Here is a 21,449-nt window from a genome sequence, read left to right on the forward strand (position 1 = left end):
CCAAGACAGTTGTGAAGATAGCACGACAAAACCTATTGCCCCTCAAGAGACTGAAAATATTTAGCATGGGTCCTCAGATCCTCAAAAGGTTTTACAGCTGCACCATTGAGAGCACCCCTGACTGGTTGCATCATTGCCTGGCATGGCAACAGCTCGGCCTCCGACCGCAAGACACTACAGAGGGTAGTGCATAAGGCCCAGTACATCACCGGGGCCAAGACTCCTGCCATCCAGGACCTCGACTCCAGCCACTCTAGTCAAAGACTGTTCTCTCTGCTATCGCACGGCAAGCGGTACCGAAGCGCCAAGCCCAGGTCCAAGAGGCTTCTAAACAACTTCTACCCCCAAGCCATAACAGTCCTGAACAGCTAATAAAATGGCTACCCAGACTATTTGCATTGCGCCCCCCCCCCCAACCCCATACGGCTGCTACTCTCTGTTATTATCTATGCATAGCCACTTTAAATCACTCCACCTACATGTACATATTTACCTCAAAACCGGGGCCCCCGCACTTTGACACAAACTCTTTCCCGGTACCCCCTGTATATTGCCCCGCTATTGTTATTTACTGCTGCTCTTTAATTGTTTGTTATTCTATCTCTTGCTTTTTTAGACTTTTTGAGATTTCCTAAAACTGCATTGTTGGTTAAGGGCTTGTAAGTAAGCATTTCATTGAAAGGTGAAATGTACACCTGCTGTAGACCTTACATGAGACAAATAACATTTGACTTGATTTGAATAATGAGGCCTGTTTTACCTTGCTTCAAAGTTGCCTTGCGAAAATACATCAGCAGAAACGTGGAGGCATTTTATGAAGACTTCTTCATGCAATTAACCAGCATTTCTCTCCTATTCTATTTTCATATCAACTCTTTCATTGTCCAGAAATCCAAAGGCACAATCCTAGTCATATTAGCGACACATCATAATTGTTGCTATTTGATTCACAAACCTCGTTTGCTAGAGTAATGCTTTTAATACGTTAATGTTGCATTAGGCTTACGTTTTTTAAGTCATGTAAAAAATGTATTCTGATCGGTAGATCTTGGCTTGCATTTTGACTCAAAGTGATCTTCACTCAGAAATGGTTGGTGACCACTGGTCTCAGTAGACTAGTTCTACATTGCTTGCCGAATGAGGCATGTCACGCAGCAATTAGCCTAGTTGTTGTGAGCATGGCATGAGCGCCAATTCGATTGAGTGTGAAGACAAGCTCACATAAAAGATAACTGTCAATACTAGTAGGCTATGGTGTGAGAAGTCAGTTAAATATAAGCTAGAACAAACTGCTCTTAGTTTAAATGACACACGGGCCAAGCTTTTGGTGTAGCCCACTTAAAGCATGCTGTGGAATGTCTCAAAATCGTTTCTGTTCCACAGGCCAGACATATTTTACGAACGACTCCTGATCGGGAGTGGACCAAATGACAGATACTATGGCATAATCTGACTGAACGTCGATACCAAAGATGTTATGTGTTGATACTACGTAGAGTGATGGTGGATGTATGAAAATGTGACTGTTGCAAAAGTTGCTAACTAGATAGCATCACTTGCTAACTACATTGTTTTAGTATAGTTAGTTAAATTGGCAGAAAAACTTGTATCCAGACATAGTAATGTTGGCTGCCGCCAATTTCACCGCCTAAAATCATCTTTTATCAAAGATCCTGGTAACGTTAATGTCAGTCTAGGAGGCTGTCAGGAGATGTTTTCACTGTTAGCTACTAACGTGTACTTTTCTCCGAGTACAGTGGATTGGTACAGTAACTAGGAAACATCTGAACCACAATCTGGATTTATAAAGAGGCGTTGAATACGGCTAGAACGTCACCTGTAAACCCAGATTCTGGTTCAGCAAAAATTCAAGTTTGAAGAATTGTATAGCTGGATGCCTAATGTAGCCAGGTAACGAACGTTGTCAGACACTTGATTCTCAATATAATCTATATTACACGGCGAAGGCTGTGGAACATACACGTGTTAATTGGGTCTGTTGCACGGCTTGGAAACTCACCTCTCCACTCCCGCTTGAGTAGAAACCCGCGTCTCTCTGGCGCCTATGTTTATGAGCAATCCCGAGTAAACGCAGCAGTGACGGGTCCTCGCTCAACGTTAGTCCAATGTTGATGGGCCTCCGGCCTCCAGTGACTATCCCTCCACTTTCCGAGCCCAACCTTCCCCGCTGCGGACGTTTCTCAGATCGTAGCCGAATACGAGATGTCCATGGCCGGCCCGGGAAACGGGCCCGGGCTACGGCCGGCGTGCTGGAACAAGCGCCATTAGCGGGAGATGATAATCCCCCTCCCGCTGCCGCCATTATTCACTACTATAACAACAACGGTGGTGGTGCGCTGTGTCTGTAGCGCTTCTGGTGAAACAAGATGGAAAGGCGCGAGATAGGAAGGAAATACCGTTGCATCATGGGAAAACGAGTTTGTTGCGTTTCAGAATTCTCCGCATTCTTTTTGAGTGTTTATGAATGTGGAGTGCATATACATTTTGTTTTATTCGTGTTTTATATTTCCATTAAGTAAAAAAGTATTAAAAGGAAATAAAATAACATAAACATACATGTATAGTAAAATACATTATTATTCAGTATTCAGTCCACTTGCAGTAAATGTTTGCAACTTTTACCCTTTTTCTTCCTTCTGCCCACTTGTTCCTCTCCTTTTTACCATAATATGTATATATTGTTGTGCAGGTAACCACACAGATTCTTATTTGTAATGAGGATCTTAAGTGGTGATCACAGCAATATAAAATACCCCTCAAAATCGATGTCATTCCATCTCTCTCTGCATTCCTTCTCCACGATACTCATTTCCATTTGGCTCAACACCTGCCAGTATTTTTATATGGTGACTCTCAGAGCATCCATCTCCTTCAACAGCACCACCCTTATATATCCTGTTTCTCGACCAATCCCTCGTAAACCTATCTACTCTTTTCCTCCTCCACAGCACCATCCCTCTTTCCTGTTTCTCTGCTGCTCTTCTCCAGAATGGTTTTGACCTGGACCCATCCCTCGTTAGCCCATCTCCTTTTCTCCCCCACTCCTCTTAGCCAGGTTCATCTCTAGCTCACTCCTTAGCTGGTTCCAGGTGTTATTCTCCTCTTTCCCATTCTCAACTACAAGCAGTTGCCTTATTTTAGGCTTCTTTTTTTAACCTTCATTCACCCTTGATCTTTTCCTTTTTCTGCCTTTTGATTTCCTCCTCATTCTCCATCCTCACTAGCTCCTTCTGCCACAGCCGCAATAAATGGAAAAGATAAGCACCATACAATCTTACTCAGTACTCATCTTTTCCATTAATTTCAGGTTCACACTAGTTTCCCATAACCTCAAATTCACATAAATTACAGACTGCAATTTAAAAATCACTCCTTACTCTTTAATTATGGATGAAAAAAAGTACAAGATCATATATAATATAATATATGCCATTTAGCTGACGCTTTTATCCAAAGCGACTTACAGTCATGTGTGCATACATTCTACGTATGGGTGGTCCCGGGAATTGAACCCACTACCCTGGCGTTACAAGCGCCATGCTCTACCAACTGAGCCATCACAACAACGACATCCTTCACAGAACCATATATTCTCCGGACCAATATATATACATTTACATGATCAGAAGATGCCTTGACAGGAACGTAAACTAAATAATGAGTGGAATGTTGAAGACGGTAGGTTACCCAGCGATTAAGAGCGATGGGCCAGTAACTGAAAGGTCGAATCCAGAGCTGACAAATCTGTTGATGTGCCCTTGAGCAAAGAACTTAACCCTAATTGCTCCTGTAAGTTGCTCTGGATAAGCGTATCTGCTAAATGACTAAAATGCAAACCATAAAACCCATTGATTTCCTACTAAAATCAATATGATAAGTTACTAAATCTGCTCACATTTGAGGTAATATGGAAATAGATTCCTACCCTGGAAGGGGGCTGGCAGTTGAAATTCACAATCATGTACACATCATTAGAGGGTTCTAAAAGCATTTCAAAATAATCAGTGGGAGCAACCAGGAACAAGCTAATGATCCAACCGAGTGCTTATCCATAATGGTATGTCACTCACTCCAAACTCCCATCTTGAACATAAAAAACCCACCCATATCAATGCCTGTTTTAACCAAATTATATTTTCCAAACCCTTAAAAGCGGCAGCATGTAACTTTTTAGGTAACCCGACCAAATCCACATAGAAATATGAGTTATAGAAAGCAAGCAACTCATCGAAAGCAAGTCTAAGAAGCAGTAGATATGTTCTATGCGCGCCATTTCTATGACTCCCTTAAGTTTCATTTTGTGGCTTTTACTTTTGGGTTTGTACACCGGTTTCAAACAGCTGACAATATATTTCACAGTGGTTTAAATGGTAGAATGATTATCTATGCTATACATTGCTTGTTTTGTCACAAACTAAAATTAGGCAAACTATTAGAATTTTAGCAACCAGAAAATGGTAAGCAATTTCTGTATATTGCACCTTTAACCATTACATAAATTGTCCATGATGACATTCCCCTTTCCCCAGATTATCTATGTCTATGTTCTTTGTCTGTTGCCTCTTCTCCCTCAGTGTGGGTCTTCTGGTGTGCCTTTAGGTTGCTCTCCCGGCCAAAGGTCTTGCCGCAGGTGGGGCAGTTGTGTTGGCCGTAGCCGTGAGCCATGGCCATGTGGGCTTTGAGCTGCTCCGGTCGAGTATAGCTCTCTTCACACTCAGAGCAGGGGTGAGTCTTGAGAGGTGGCCGCCTGTGCTTCTCCTTCTTGTGGGCCCGGAGAAAGTCAACAGAGGAGAACATGAGGTCACACTCAGCTTCAGGACAGGGTATTTGGAGCTCCTCCTTATGGGGTAGACCTGGTCGTTTCCCTCCTTTTGCCACAAGCTCCTCTCCCCCATCGTCAGCTTTCCCACTCTTCTCTCCATTAGCTGCCTCTCGCTCAGCAGACTTTGGCTCAGCCACAGACACTTTCTTGGGAGGGCTTCCGCGTGTTTTGGCTGGGACTTTTGCGTCGCAATGCTGATGACCCACAAAGTTCTCTTGGTGCAGCACAAGCTCCACCTCCATCTCAAACCTGCGGCCGCACTTGCCACAACGATGAGTCTTGGTGTCATCATCCTCCTCTTCCATCAGCTGGGGGTGCTGGGTGAGGCAGTGGGTGTGTAACTGGTTTGGGCCCCGCAATACCATGCCACAGTTCTTGCACGCACACCGACGCTCCTTGCACAGCTGTCGCCGGTGGACTGTCAACTGTGAGAGACATCAAGTGACAAAAAATTACAAAGAGGTTCAGGCAGGGTTTCCGTTATGAAAATGTAGCGCCAGACATTCGCCTGGCAGCATTTTAATTTACCCGACATTTAAAAAAGGTACCGGACCCATATGCATTGGTTGGGTAATATGATTAGGGCTTCCACCTACGATTCTTAGAATGACAGAAAACACATTTAGTTTATGGTAATTCATCTTAACAGAACATGCAATGGGGTGCCTTATTCTTACCGAACTCCCATGAGCAATCTGAAGATATTAGAATACATAGAGGGCGCGTCCATAAGGCTCGGGGAAGCTGAGCTTTACCAAAAGTTAATTGAATTTCCAAAATGATACATCCTAATTAGCATACTGTCTATACAGAAATACATTCACTGATTCAAAATAGGCTACTACACCAGAAAGCATGATTTTGCCATAGAGGATCATTAACTTATTTAAAAATCAAAAGCTGTTGATTGTTTAAAATGACATAGCCTACAGTCGGAAGGTCCCGCAATTTGGGTGATTGACAAGTTGAGACTGTCAGTGAAAAGCATAGAGACCCAGCCAGGCAGACCATAATATTTAAAAATACAATTGCAGAAAAACTGTTTGGAAAACAAATGGCTATTGCTGTAAAGAGAAGACAATGAAGTCTCCAATCTGTCTTTTAGTTATGAAAATGTTAAACTTAATTAAGCAAAGAGTAGCCTATCTTATTGGCACCAGCAAAGAATATTGGCCATGTCCTCAGTAAGTGTCCATATTTACTGTCTTTATCATTGGGTTAGTGCCACTTCATTTAATACAATAATTTCTCCTTCAGGTTAGATGGATGTCAAATTGTATTTGTGTCTCTCCTTTTCATAGGCCTAATATATGACTCGGACAATGTTGTTTTTATTGATCTGTTTCTTAGTGTCAGCAGAGAAGGTTACCCTGTAATTTGTGTCATATTAAAGAAGATTCTGCTCATGTCTCCAGTCATATAAAGGGTCACAATCACAGTATTTTCAGTATAGAGTTATTAGCAGCAATATTTTGTGGTCTCAAGCCAATGAGTTCATTAACATTCTTCATCAATAATATTGTCAAAATTGTTTTCTTGAAAATGGTGGGAATGTTGTTCTCCTGTCATAAAATCGCTACATTTACTATCAATACAGCATTAAAAATAGTTTTCCAGATTCTATTTTGGCAATTATTTTTCGCAAAGCAAATATTCGGTCGTGGCAGACTACCTGGTTCAATTTGGGTCCCGAGGCAAAACCAGCTGAGAACCACTGGCCTATAGTCTAGGCCTACTCTAAACAATGATTGAGTTATACTTCTAGACAAAAATGATGACTATGAAAACTAGGAATAGTAGGCCATGGCTATCTTACAAGTATTTACAATATACCAATTAAACACTGGAGTGATAGATGTGCAGAAGATGAATGTGCCTGATAGAGATACTGGGGTGCAAAGGAACAAGATAAATACATACAGTATGGGGATGAGGTAATTGGACGGGCTATTTACAGATGGGCTTAGCCCATCATGCGACAGAGATGAAAATATCTGTTCGAAATTTAGAAAGAGAGAAGATCTAAATACGCAACAACTAGCATGAGTAGCTAATATGAATAGGATTGTGACTTTGGATACTGAACAATGAAAGAAAGTTTATTTTAAAACTAGTAGAATATGAGAGAAAAAGGCTACAATGGCATATGGAGGACTATAAAATAATTGTCTGCACGTTTTATTGGATTTTGGCTTGGCTACATTGAAGCAAGGTAAGACATGCCTCATAATATGTAGTAAAATGTTCAGGTTTCACACAATTAAGTATATATTTTTCAAATGCATACTGCCTCCAGCCCATTGCAAAGTGGTGTGTGGTGCACAGAAGCCTAACTAGGTGTCTATGCACTTGAATGGTGAATGAGAAGCATGCTTCAATTACCATTTGAGAAATAAAATAAATAAATGTTTAATCGTGGCCATTGTTTTTGTTGTTGGCTTTTTTTACCTTTAGAATTGTTGCACAATGATTGGGCATATTAAAGCACGTTTCAATCCAACAGCAACAAAGTTGTTTGAGCTCTCACACTACATCAACTGGCATTTCAATCAATGAATAGGCTAAAATGCATCATTTAGCAATGGATTTATTTATTTTTTCCGGACAATTGACCGGGAAATGTACTTATCTGCTTTTTCTTTTTTAAGCAGCCAAAAGTTGGCTATTACTGGCTAACAGAAATCCTGGGCTCAGGCCACCTTGAGGAAACAAACATGGAGACAGAGGCACCAATGGACAACAGAAGGTAGATGCACTACAGAGATTTACTTGACCTTCTATAAATGGTATTTCAATGCTTGGTTTTTAAATGTGATACGCAACTCCGGAATGTATGATGTCCGTTATTATAGTTTACTCCATTTGCTACTTGAGTTGCCTTTCTCCCTCTCCTCCTGCTGCATGCCGCTTCACACACCTAGCCCCGCCCCGTCACTGAATGAGAACGCAGTTGCTCCACCATGGAGTCATGAGTACTTTCTTGCTGTTCACTCTGACACCTGCATGGTCAGATAGATGCAAAAATATGTTGGTGAGAACAATGGTGCTTTCCACAAGCGTTCTATAATTACACTATTGGTTTGTGTGTGTGTATCTTACTTTCTGCAAACTACTGTCTGGTAGTTTGTCTTAGCAAGTTGTAAATAAATCACTAGCCGCTAATGTTAATCGCTAGTTAGCTGGCTAAATGTACTAAGAGTCAGAGCAAACGTAACTAGCTAATATAGCCTAGTTAGTACCATAATATGTTGTTTTTCCAACCGTATCTTTTAAATCAGATAGGAATTATATTGGTGAAGCATGAATATGTTAGCTAGCTAACTACATGAGGTAAGAAAACCTGTAATGTACCATCTAATTAGGGTCCCATGGAAAAACTAAGCAACACTTTAGTCCCTACCCTGTCAATAATAACTCCCCGACTTATTCATTTGTTGCCATGTCAAACAATGTATTCAAGGTGGTGCTCACTATACTCATTATATTTCCATGATTCCAACAGTTCACCAATTAACGATGCCTAGATTTTTTGCCAATATCATGCAACCCTGCGTGGCAATGCGTAAATGATAACAAAAGTGCAGGAAATGCAGAAATTGATAAATTATTTTGGTTTGAAATTGCATTCAAAAAATCAGATTGGATAAAGCGCCATTGAAATCACTTAAATTACGCAAGATTTTAGTTCTGGGTTAAATGAGATTACTGGGGCACTTACACAGACTAAAACTTTACACCTTCCATTGAAAGACCACTCTCACCTCAGAGAAAGTCCGGAAGCTTCCCTGGCAGTGGGTGCAGCGGAAGGCCTTGTCTTCCAGGCTGTGTGAGGCCTGGTGCTGCGTCAGCTCCTCAGAGGAGGAGAAGGTACGATCGCACACATAACAGGTGAACAGCGTATCTGTCTGCAGAATAACATAAAACAGCAAATAATTAACAGTGTCTTAGTTATGCTGTGCATATAGGCCTACAGCATTTTGCTGTGTGCTTTGCAGCTACGGGGTGAAGTTTCCCCTAGGTACATCGTACAGTCGTAGAATCAGCTCCCCCTACCCCCAAAATCTAAAACTTAATCACTACTGAGGAAAACGCTAAACTCACCCAAAACCAGCATCTAGGGGCAACTTCACCCTACTCTTGCATTTATTTTCTCCGTTCCATACCTGCTGGAGCGACTGCTTGTATTCCTCACGATGGCTCTTCCTCATGTGTCTCTCCTTGGACTTGGCATCACAGAATGTAATGAAGCACTGAAAACACTGTACGCTGTCATGCTGATCTGCAATAAGAGGAGATTTATCTATTTAATCTTTATTAACTAGGCAAGTCAGTTAAGAACAAATTCTTATTTACAATGACGGCCTAGGAACAGTGGGTTAACTGCCTTGTCCAGGGGCAGAACGACAGATTTGTACCTTGTCAGCTCGGGGATTCGATCTAGCAACCATTCCAATTACTGGCCCAACGCTCTAACCACTAGGCTACCTGACGCACCAATACTGCACCTGAAATTCATACATATGAACAACGATCTGAAATAATAAAATGAGTGCTTACAGGGTTGGAGAGCAGGGACAGTCTGTGGTTTGATGATGGATGCTGTGGTACTGGTCATCACCTCTTCCCCCACAACAACCTGCTCTATATCCAACATAACGTTACCGAACTCCATTTTGACACCTGAATCCACCCAGCAAAACAAAAAAGTTTAGCTGTAACCAAAATATAGGAATCATATACGGGAATGCATTCATATCTGCAGCATGGTCTTATTTTACTCTTACATGCTTACCACACTGGCCACGTCACGTGCGCGAGCGTTGCAAAATACATTTACACATACATGTTATTCAATCATTTGTATTTATGAATCCCCATTAGCTGCTGCAGCTACTCTTCCTGGGTTCCAGCTAAATTAAGGCAGTTTATACAATTTTAAAAACATTACAATACATTAACAGATTTCACAACACACTGTGTGCCCACAGGCCCCTACTTCACCACTACCACATATCTGCAGTACAAAATCCATGTGTACGTGTGTATGTTATTGTGTGTGTGAATGCATATGTCTGTGCCCATGTTTGGGTTGCTTCACAGTCCCCGCTGTTCCATAAGGTGTATTTTTATCTGGTCATTTTAATCAAATTTTACTGCATCAGTTACTTGATGTGGGATAAAATTCCATGTAGTCATGGATCTGTGTAGTACTGTGCACCTCCCATAGTCTGTTCTGGACTTGCAGACTGTGAAAAGACCTATTGTAGCATGGGTGTCAGAGCTGTACGCCAGTAGTTCAAACAGACAGCTCTGTGCATTCAACCTCCTCCACTTTGAGCCAGGAGAGATTGACATTAAAAGTAGCTCTCTGTGCACATCCAACTGTTGAGCCAAATGCAATTTTCCTTAGTCCCTTTTTGTGGCACCTGATAACATGACTGAACAATAGTCCAGGTGCGACAAAACCTGCCTTGTTGATTGCACCTACACTGCTCACGCGCATCTGTGTAGCCAGGCGCTAAACCAGAACCTGGTTCTATTGTGATGCTTAAAGCGTTGCAAGTTCCGCCTCTCCCATCTCCTCATTGGTGTTAAGGATCACATACCCACGTGGGTGATTGAACGACGAACTGAGGTCCACACACAGTCCAGTGTGTTCGTAAATTCAATCTGGAGTGCGCTCTGGCCGTTCATAAATTAATCTGTGCTATGGCACTCAGACTTTATAGCCAGAGTTAATTTACGAACCCACCCTTAATGTTAATTGGAACCTAATAGCTAGCAAATGTGAACCTTTAGGTATTTGTTTCAATAACTACCCAGCTACAACTAATTGAATAAAAATGCGCTGTGGCTCAAATGATTGGCGAGCTGGGAAGGCTGGCGGGCTTTGCCATCGCGAAATTACGAGGGCAAGAGAGGTACAAAAAAATCAGATATTCAGTTACCTAACAAACATTCACTATTTGTTTTACAGAACAGTAAAGAAAAGGGCAATGACAACTAACCAGAAACTCGGCAAATATAACAAGCAAAGTAGCTAAAACTTTAGTAAAGCAATGCAGACAAAACAAACGCGAGGGGGAAAAAAATAAGATAGAAGACATTTTCCGAGACCATGCTAAAATAGTATTATAATGTTGTCTTAGGTGTTCATGAAAGTGTTTTTTAAATCATTTGGGTATGAACATGAAAAGCCGAGGTAAAAATAAATGTATAAATGTATACTTATAACGAGCTACAACCGTTGCTTACCTTTGAAAGTATCCAACGATGCACTGCTGTGAAGTACTTCCAGGTCACGAATGTTTGGAATCCTTCAGAATAAAAGTGCTGTCCTGTATACGTTGTAAAATAATAATTAGGGCAATGAAGGAACTATCGAACGATTTTAAACTAGTTATTAAACAAATAATAATTACAAGTATTTCTATAAGATATGAAGGGGGACATGTCTCTCCCCCTTTAAGGGCCGCAGCAGAAAGAGCTCCTTTGGGGTGGATGCTCCTTGAGTTGTACACTTTGGATTTGGAAAATAGAGGTGCTCCTGAGTAGAATAGACCCCCATCTTACTGCAACACAATGTACAGGAAATTGTATACTACGGTGCAGTATGTCCAATATGGAAAACGTACTGAACATCGTGCAATACGAATGGACTAATTAACAATAGGATTTTAAAGTTTTCTGAAATGGATTATTGTAATTAAAATATTAGTATTAATATTGTTATTACTATTATTATTAATAATAATAAAATAATAAATAAAATAAATAAATTAAAATTAAAATACAATTAAATCATTTTTTGTTATTTGTATTACTGTTGTTACCATGATAGCGATCTAGTGAACATCACTTAAAATCACTTAAAATGTTATTGGTCATATACACGTATTTAGCAGATGTTATTGTGCTTGTAGCAAAGTGCTTGTGTTCCTAGATCCAACAGTGCTGTTGTATCTAACAGTACAGTGGTATCTAAAAATAATTCACAACAATACACAGAAATCTAAAAGTAAAAAAAAAATGGAATTAAGAAATGTATAAATATTAGATTGAACCAAGTGGCATTGACTAACATACAGTAGAATGGAATACAGTATGGATATATGAGATGAGAAAAGCAGTATCTAAACATGATTGAAAAATTATTAAAGTGACAAGTGTTCCATTATTAAAGTGGCCAGTGATTCCAAGTCTGTATACAGGCATCAGCCTCAAATGGGCTAGTGATGGCTATTTAACAGTCTGATGGCCTTAAGATAGAAGCTGTTTTTCAGTCTCTAGGTCCCAGCTTTGATGCACATTTACTGACCTCGCCTTCTGGCCTTGGGTCAGGTCATTGATGTCCTTGATGATCTTTTTGGCCTTCCTTTGATACCGGGTGCTGTAGATGTCCTGGTGGGCAGACAGTGTGCCCTCAGTGATACGTTGGGCAGACCGAATCACCCTCTGGAGAGCCTTGCGGTTGTGGGCGGTGCACTTGCCATACCAGGCGGCGATACAGCCCACCAGGATGCTCTCAATTGTGCATCTGTAAAAGTTTGTGGGACCAAGCTGAAGTCCACGATCAGCTCCTTCGTTTTGTTGACGTTGAGGGAGTGGTTATTTTCCTGGCACCACTCCGCCAGGGCCCTTACCTCCTCCCTGTAGGCTGTCTCGTCATTGTTGGTAATCAGGCTTACTATTGTTGTGTCGTCTGCAAACTTGATGATTGAGTTGGAGGCGTGGGTGTCCACGCAGTCATGGGTGAACAGGGAGTACAGGAGGGGGCTGAGCACACACCCTTGTGGGGCCCCTGTGTTGAGGATCAGTGAAGTGGAGGTGTTGTTTCCTACCTTAACCACCTGGGGGAGGCCCGTCAAGAAGTCCAGGACGCAGTTGCACAGGGTGGGGTTCAGACCCAGGGCCCCCAAGCTTAATGATGAGATTGGAGGTTACTATGGTGTTGCAGGCTGAGCTATAGTCAATGAACAGCATTCTTACATACAGTGGGGGGGGGGAGTATTTAGTCAGCCACCAATTGTGCAAGTTCTCCCACTTAAAAAGATGAGAGAGGCCTGTAATTTTCATCACAGGTACACTTCAACTATGAGAGACAAAATGAGGAAAGAAAATCCAGAAAATCACATTGTAGGATTTTTTATGAATTTATTTGCAAATTATGGTGGAAAATAAGTATTTGGTCAATAACAAAAGTTTATCTCAATACTTTGTTATATACCTTTTGTTGGCAATGACAGAGGTCAAACATTTTCTGTAAGTCGTCACAAGGTTTTCACACACTGTTGCTGGTCCATTCCTCCATACAGATCTCAAATCAAATCAAATGTATTTGTCACATACACATGGTTAGCAGATGTTAATGCGAGTGTAGCGAAATGCTTATGCTTCTAGTTCCGACAATGCAGTAATAACCAACGAGTGATCTAACCTAACAATTCCAAAACTACTACCTTATACACACAAGTGTAAAGGGATAAAGAATATGTACATAAAGATATGAATGAGTGATGGTACAGAACGGCATAGGCAAGATGCAGTAGATGGTATAATGTAGGGTATGTAAACAAAGAGCATAGTTTAAAGTGGCAGAATATGAATATGAGATGAATAATGAATAATGGGTATGTAAACATTATATTCGGTAGCATTGTTTAAAGTGACTAGTGATATATTTTACATCAATTCCCATCAATTCCCATTATTAAAGTGGCTGGAGTTGAGTCAGTGTGTTGGCAGCAGCCACTCAATGTTAATGGTGGCTGTTTAACAGTCTGATGGCCTTGAGATAGAAGCTCCTCTAGAGCAGTGATGTTTTGGGGCTGTTGCTGGGCAACACAGACTTTGACGTGGATCTCCCTCCAAATAATTTCTATGGGGTTGATATCTGGAGAATGGCTAGGCCACTCCAGGACCTTGAAATGTATTTATTTATTTTTCACCTTTATTTAACTAGGTAGGCTAGTTGAGAACAAGTTCTCATTTGCAACTGCGACCTGGCCAAGATAAAGCGTAGCAATTTGACACATACAACAACACAGAGTTACACATGGAATAAACAAAACATACAGTCAATAATACAGTAGAACAAAAGAAAACAAAAAATATGTCTATATACAGTGAGTGCAAATGAGGTAAGTTAAGGAAATAAATTGCCCATGGTGGCGAAGTAATTACAATATAGCAATTAAACACTGGAATGGTAGATCGGCAGAAGATGAATGTGCAGGTAGAGATACTGGGGTGCAAAGGAGCTAAATAAATAAATAAATACCAGTATGTGGATGAGGTAGGTAGATAGCTGGGCTGTTTACAGATAGGCTAAGTACAGGTGCAGTGATCTGTAAAATGCTCTTAAAGCTAGTGAGGGAGATGTGAGTCTCCAGCTTCAGAGATTTTTGCAATTCGTTCCAGTCAAGGGCAACAGAGAACTGGAAGGAAAGATGACCAAAGGAGGAATTGGCTTTGGGGGTGACCAGTGAGATATACCTGCTGGAGCGCGTGCTACGAGTGGGTGCTGCTATGGTGACCAGTGAGCTGAGATAAGGCGGGGCTTTACCTAGCAGAGACTTGTATATAACCTGTAGCCAGTGGGTTTGGCGACGAGTATGAAGCGAGGGCCAACCAACGAGAGTGTACAGGTCGCAATGGTGGGTAGTGTATGGGGCTTTGGTGACAAAACGGATGGCACTGTGATAGACTGCATCCAGTTTGTTGAGTAGAGTGTTGGAGGCTATTTTATAGATGACATCACCGAAGTCGAGGATCGGTAGGATGGTCAGTTTTCCGAAGGTATGTTTGGCAGCATGAGTGAAGGATGCTTTGTTGCGATATAGGAAGCTGAGTCTAGATTTAATTTTGGATTGGAGATGCTTAATGTGAGTCTGGAAGGAGAGTTTACAGTCTAACTAGACACGCAGGTATTTGTAGTTGTCCACGTATTCGAAGTCAGAGCCGTCCAGAGTAGTGATGCTGGACAGGCGAGCAGGTGCGGGCAGCGATCGATTGAAAAGCATGCATTTAGTTTTACTTGCGTTTAAGAGCAGTTGGAGGCCACGGGAAAGGAGAGTTGTATGGCATTGAAGCTCGTCTGGAGGTTAGTTAACACAGTGTCTAAGGAGGGGCCAGAAGTATACAGAATGGTTTCGTCTGCGTAGAGGTGGATCAGAGAATCACCACCAGCAAGAGCAACATCATTGATGTATACAGAAAAGAGAGTCGGCCCGAGAATTTAACCCTGTGGCACACCCATAGACTGTCAGAGGTCCAGACAACAGGCCCTCCGATTTGACAAACTGAACTCTATCAGAGAAGTAGTTGGTAAACCAGGCGAGGCAATCATTTGAGAAACCAAGGCTGTCGAGTCTGCCAATAAGAATGTTGTGATTGACAGAGTCGAAAGCCTTGGCCAGGTCGATGAATACGGCTGCACAGTAATGTCTCTTATCGATGGCGGTTATGATGTCGTTTAGAACCTTGAGCGTGGCTGAGGTGCACCCATGACCAGCTCTGAAACCAGATTGCATACCGGAGAAGGTATGGTGGGATTCGAAATGGTCAGTAATCTGCTTGTTAACTTGGCTTTCGAAGGCCTTAGAAAGACAGGGTAGGATAGATATAGGTCTGTAGCAGTTTGGGTCTAGAGTGTCACCCCCTTTGAAGAGGGGGATGACCGTGGCAGCTTTCCAATCTTTGGGAATCTCAGACGATACGAAAGAGAGTTTGAACAGGCTAGTAATAGGGGTTGCAACAATTTCGGCAGATCATTTTAGAAAGAGAGGGTCCAGATTGTCTAGCCCGGCTGATTTGTAGGGGTCCAGATTTTGCAGCTCTTTCTGAACATCGGCTATCTGGATTTGGGTAAAGGAGAAATGGTGGGGGCTTTGGCGGTTTGCTGTGGAGGGTGCCGGGCAATTGACCGGGGTAGGGGTAGCGATGTGGAAAGCATGGCCAGCCGTAGAGAAATGCTTATTGAAATTCTCAATTATAGCTGATTTATCGGTGGTGACAATGTTTCCTAGCCTCAGAGCAGTGGGCAGCTGGGAGGAGGTGCTCTTATTCTCCATGGACTTTACAGTGTCCCAGAACCTTTTTGAGTTAGTACTACAGGATGCAAATTTCTGTTTGAAAAAGCTTGCCTTAGTTTTTCTAACTGCCTGTGTATATTTGTTCCTAACTTCCCTGAAAAGTTGCATATATCACGGGGGCTATTCGATGCTAATGCAGAGCGCCACAGGAAGTTTTTGTGCTGGTCAAGGGCAGACAGGTCTGGCGTGAACCAAGGACTATATCTATTCCTAGTTCGACATTTTTTGAGAGGGGCATGCTTATTTAAGATGGTGAGGAAGGCACTTTTGAAGAATAGCCAGGCATCGTCTTACTTACGGGATGAGGTCAATGTGATTCCAGGATACCCCGGCCAGGTCAAGGCTTTTACGTTTACAGAAGTCAACAAATGAGAGCACCTGGGGGGTGGAAGTGGAGCTAGGCACTGCAGGACCTGGATTAACCTCCACATCACCAGAGGAACAGAGGAGAAGTAGGATAAGGGTACGGTTAAAGACTATACAAACTAGCCTTCTAGCACGTTCAGAACAGAGAGTAAAAGGAGCAGGTTTCTGGGCACAATAGCATAGATTCAAGGCATAGTGTACAGACAAAGGTAAGGTAGGATGTGAGTACATTGGAGGTAACACTAGGCATTGAGTAATGATGAGAGAGAGAGTCTCTAGAGACGTTTAAACCAGGTGATGTCATCGCATATGTCGGAGGTGGGACAACATGGTTGGTTCAGGCATATTGAGCAGGGCTAGAGGCTCTACAGTGAAATAAGACTATTCCTCCTTGCAGATCTCCTCTAGAGCAGTGACGTTTTGGGGCTGTTGCTGGGCAACACGGACTTTCAACTCCCTCCATAGATTTTCTATGGGGTTGAGATCTGCAGACTGGCTAGGCCACTCCAGGACCTTAAAATGCTTCTTACGAAGCCACTCCTTCATTGCCCGGGCGGTGTGTTTGGGATCATTGTCATGCTGAAAGACCCAGCCACGTTTCATCTTCAATGCCCTTGCTGATGGAAGGAGGTTTTCACTCAAAATCTCACAATACATGGCCCCATTCATTCTTTCCTTTACACGGATCAGTCGTCCTGGTCCCTTTGCAGAAAAACAGCCCCAAAGCATGTTTCCACCCCCATGCTTCACAGTAGGTATGGTGTTCTTTGGATGCAACTCAGCATTCTTTGTCCTCCAAACACGACGAGTCTTTACCAAAAAGTTATATTTTGGTTTCATGGCATTCTCCCAATCTTCTTCTGGATCATCCAAATGCTCTCTAGCAAACTTCAGACGGGCCTGGACATGTACTGGCTTAAGCAGGGGGACACGTCTGGCACTGCAGTATTTGAGTCCCTGGCGGCGTAGTGTGTTAGTGATGGTAGGCTTTGTTACTTTGGTCCCAGCTCTCTGCAGGTCATTTACTAGGTCCCCCCGTGTGGTTCTGGGATTTTTGCTCACCGTTCTTGTGATCATTTTGACCCCACGGGGTGAGATCTTGCGTGGAGCTTCCGGCACCGACAGAGATGGCCGCCTCGCTTCGCGTTCCTGTGTTCTGCCGTTCACCCAGGACAACAGAATGGATCCCAGCCGGCGACCCAAAAAACAACTTCGTAAAAGGGGGAAACGGAGCGGTCTTCTGGTCAGATTCCAGACATCGTGCACCACTCCCTAGCATTCTTCTCGCCAATTTCCAGTCTCTTGACAACAAGGTTGATGAAATCCGAGCAAGGGTAGCATTCCAGAGGGACATCAGAGACTGTAACGTTCTTTGCTTCATGGAAACATGGCTCACTGGAGAGACGCTATCGGAATCGGTGCAGCCAGCTGGTTTCTCTACGCATCGCGCAGACAGAAACAAACATCTTTCTGGTAAGAAGAGGGGCGGGGGCATATGCTTCATGGTTAACGTGACGTGGTGTGATCATAACAACATACAGGTCCTCAAGTCCTTCTGTTCACCTGATTTAGAATTCCTCACAATCAAATGTCGACCGCATTATCTACCAAGGGAATTCTCTTCGATTATAATCACAGCCGTATATATTCCCCCCCAAGCAGACACATCGATGGCTCTGAACAAACTTTATTTGACTCTTTGCAAACTGGAATCCATTTATCCGGAGGCTGCATTCATTGTTGCTGGGGATTTTAACAAGGCTAATCTGAAAACAAGACTCCCTACATTTTATCAGCATATCGATTGCGCAACCAGGGCTGGAAAAACCTTGGATCACTGCTATTCTAACTTCCGCGACGCATATAAGGCCCTGCCCCGCCATCCTTTCGGAAAAGCTGACCACGACTCCATTTAGTTGATCCCTGCCTACAGACAGAAACAAGAAGCTCCCGCTCTGAGGTCTGTTCAACGCTGGTCCGACCAATCTGATTCCACACTCCAAGACTGCTTCCATCACGTGGTCTGGGATATGTTTCGTATTGTGTCAGACAACAACATTGACAAATATGCTGATTCGGAGAGCGAGTTCGTTAGAACGTGCGTTGAAGATGACGTTCCCATAGCAACGATTAAAACATTCCCAAACCAGAAACCGTGGATTGATGGCAGCATTCGCGTGAAACTGAAAGCCCGAACCACTGCTTTTAATCAGGGCAAGGTGACCAGAAACATGACCGAATACAAACAGTGTAACTATTCCCTCCGCAAGGCAATCAAACAAGCTAAGCGTCAGTATAGAGACAAAATAGAATCTCAATTCAACGGCTCAGACACAAGAGGTATGTGGCAGGGTCTACAGTCAATCACGGATTACAAAAAGAAAACCAGCCCAGTCACGGACCAGGATGTCTTGCTCCCAGGCAGACAAAATAACTTTTTTGCCCGCTTTGAGGACAATACAGTGCCACTGACACGGCCCGCAACTATAATATGCGGACTCTCCTTCACTGCAGCCGACCCCTCGCAAGGCTGCAGGCCCAGACGGCATCCCCAGCCGCGCCCTCAGAGCAAGCGCAGACCAGCTGGCTGGTGTGTTTACGGACATATTCAATCAATCCCTATCCCAGTCTGTTGTTCCCACATGCTTCAAGAGGGCCACCATTGTTCCTGTTCCCAAGAAAGCTAAGGTAACTGAGCTAAACGACTACCGCCCCGTAGCACTCACTTCCGTCATCATGAAGTGCTTTGAGAGACTAGTCAAGGACCATATCACCTCACCCCTACCTGACACCATAGACCCACTCCAATTTGCTTACCGCCCAAATAGGTCCACAGACGATGCAATCTCAACCACACTGCACACTGCCCTAACCCATCTGGACAAGAGGAATACCTATGTGAGAATGCTGTGCATCGACTACAGCTCGGCATTTAACACCATAGTGCCCTCCAAGCTCGTCATCAAGCTCGAGACCCTGGGTCTCGACCCCGCCCTGTGCAACTGGGTACTGGACTTCCTGACGGGCCGCCCCCAGGTGGTGAGGGTAGGCAACAACATTTCCACCCCGCTGATCCTCAACACTGGGGTCCCACAAGGGTGCGTTCCGAGCCCTCTCCTGTACTCGCTGTTCACCCACGACTGCGTGGCCACGCACGCCTCCAACTCAATCATCAAGTTTGCGGACGACACAACAGTGGTAGGCTTGATTACCAACAACGACGAGACGGCCTACAGGGAGGAGGTGAGGGCCCTCGGAGTGTGGTGTCAGGAAAATAAACTCACACTCAACGTCAACAAAACTAAAGAGATGATTGTGGACTTCAGGAAACAGCAGAGGCAACACCCCCCTATCCACATTGATGGAACAGTAGTGAAGAGGGTAGTAAGTTTTAAGTTCCTCGGCGTACACATCACAGACAAACTGAATTGGTCCACCCACACAGACAGCATCGTGAAGAAGGCGCAGCAGCGCCTCGTCAACCTCAGGAGGCTGAAGAAATTCGGCTTGTCACCAAAAGCACTCACAAACTTCTACAGATGCACAATCGAGAGCATCCTGTCGGACTGTATCACCGCCTGGTATGGCAACTGCTCCGCCTACAACCGTAAGGCTCTCCAGAGGGTAGTGAGGTCTGCACATCGCATCACCGGTGGCAAACTACCTGCCCTCCAGGACACCTACACCACCCGATGTCACAGGAAGGCCATAAAGATCATCAAGGACAACAACCACCCGAGCCACTGCCTGTTCACCCCGCTATCATCCAGAAGGCGAGGTCAGTACAGGTGCATCAAAGCTAGGACCGAGAGACTGAAGAACAGCTTCTATCTCAAGGCCATCAGACTGTTAAACAGCCACCACTAACATTGAGTGGCTGCTGCCAACACACTGACTCAACTCCAGCCACTTTAATAATGGGAATTGATGGGAAATGATGTAAAATATATCACGAGCCACTTTAAACAATGCTACCTAATATAATGTTTACATACCCTATATTATTCATCTCATAGATATACTGTACTCTATATCATCTACTGCATCTTTATGTAATACATGTATCACTACCCACTTTAACTATGCCACTTTGTTTACATACTCTTCTCATATGTATATTCTGCACTCAATACCATCTACTGTATCTTGCCTATGCCGCTCTGTACCATCACTCACTCATATATCTTTATGTACATATTCTTTATCCCCTTACACTTGTGTCTATAAGGTAGTAGTTTTGGAATTGTTAGCTAGATTACTTGTTGGTTATTACTGCATTGTCGGAACTAGAAGCACAAGCATTTCGCTACACTCGCATTAACATCTGCTAACCATGTGTATGTGACAAATAAAATTGGATTTGATTCGATTTGGAGATCGAGGGAGATTATCAGTGGTCTTGTATGTTTTCCATTTCCTAATAATTGCTCCCACAGTTGATTTTTTCAAACCAAGCTGCTTACCTATTGCAGATTCAGGCTTCCCAGCCTGGTGCAGGTCTACAATTTTGTTTCTGGTGTCCTTTGACATCTCTTTGGTCTTGGCCATAGTGGAGTTTGGAGTGTGACTGTTTGAGGTTGTGGACAGGTGTCTTTTATACTGATAACAAGTTCAAACAGGTGCCATTAATACAGGTAACGAGTGGAGGACAGAGGAGCCTCTTAAAGAAGAAGTTACAGGTCTGTGAGAGCCAGAAATATTGCTTGTTTGTAGGTGACCAAATACTTATTTTCCACCATAATTTGCAAATAAATTCATTTAAAATTCTACAGTGTGATTTTCTGGATTTTTTTCCCACATTTTGTCTGTCATAGTTGAAGTGTACCTATGAAGAAAATTACAGACCTCTCTCATCTTTTTAAGTGGGAGAACTTGCACAATTGGTGGCTGACTAAATACTTTTTTGCCCCACTGTAGGTATTCCTCTTGTCCAGAAGTGATATAGGACAGTGTGCAGTGCGATGGCAATTGCATCGTCTGTGGATCTATTGGGGCAGTAAGCAAATTGAAGTGGGTCTAGGGTGTCAGGTAAGGTGGAGGTGATATGATCCTTGATTAGTCTCTCAAAGCACTTCATGATGACAGAAGTAATTTAGTTCAGTTACCTTTGCTTTCTTGGGTACAGGAACAATGGTGGACATCTTCAA

The 21,449-nt window shown here is 43.1% G+C and overlaps 2 protein-coding genes across 6 annotated transcripts in view; both read right to left on the reverse strand.

Annotated features, from left to right (window-relative positions):
* LOC118399190 (histone-lysine N-methyltransferase 2B-like) overlaps nucleotides 1–2,399 on the reverse strand; it is a 65,487-nt gene extending 63,088 nt beyond the window's left edge. For 2 of the 3 annotated variants that reach the window (XM_035795058.2, XM_035795057.2), the window contains exon 1: nucleotides 2,021–2,399. In XM_035795058.2, coding sequence (XP_035650951.1) covers nucleotides 2,021–2,323 — 303 coding nt within the window. In that variant the 5' untranslated portion in view covers nucleotides 2,324–2,399. The remainder of the gene's footprint in view (nucleotides 1–2,020) is intronic. The other variant, XM_035795059.2, reaches the window with a different exon arrangement.
* A 980-nt stretch (nucleotides 2,400–3,379) lies between these two features.
* On the reverse strand, nucleotides 3,380–11,228 carry LOC118399191 (zinc finger protein 181-like). Of its 3 annotated transcripts, none has more exons than XM_035795061.2 (5): nucleotides 11,099–11,228; nucleotides 9,401–9,523; nucleotides 9,007–9,122; nucleotides 8,605–8,748; nucleotides 3,380–5,268 (listed from the first exon to the last, which is right to left on the reverse strand). In XM_035795061.2, exons 2-5 carry the CDS (start codon nucleotides 9,513–9,515, stop codon nucleotides 4,552–4,554), a joined length of 1,092 nt encoding a protein of 363 aa, XP_035650954.1. In that variant the 5' UTR covers nucleotides 9,516–9,523; nucleotides 11,099–11,228; the 3' UTR covers nucleotides 3,380–4,551. The 3 variants fall into 3 exon arrangements, with proteins under 3 accessions (XP_035650954.1, XP_035650955.1, XP_035650953.1); XM_035795062.2 differs by lacking the exon at nucleotides 11,099–11,228 and adding an exon at nucleotides 10,852–11,082; XM_035795060.2 differs by lacking the exon at nucleotides 11,099–11,228 and adding an exon at nucleotides 10,450–10,736.
* Nucleotides 11,229–21,449: the final 10,221 nt, after the last annotated feature.

This window comes from Oncorhynchus keta, chromosome 20, assembly GCF_023373465.1.
Source record: "Oncorhynchus keta strain PuntledgeMale-10-30-2019 chromosome 20, Oket_V2, whole genome shotgun sequence".
Lineage (NCBI taxonomy): Eukaryota > Metazoa > Chordata > Actinopteri > Salmoniformes > Salmonidae > Oncorhynchus > Oncorhynchus keta.

Bases quoted from the DNA above. Each gene is read 5' to 3' on its own strand.
- LOC118399191 (XM_035795060.2), bottom strand. From the start codon at position 10,537: ATGAACGGCCAGAGCGCACTCCAGATTGAATTTACGAACACACTGGAC. The intron at 9,123-9,400 runs GTAAGCACTCAT...CTCTTATTGCAG, and splicing joins TGTCCCTGCTCTCCAACCCT to ATCAGCATGACAGCGTACAG. The intron at 5,269-8,604 runs GTGAGAGTGGTC...TGTCTCTCACAG, and splicing joins GCTTCCGGACTTTCTCTGAG to TTGACAGTCCACCGGCGACA.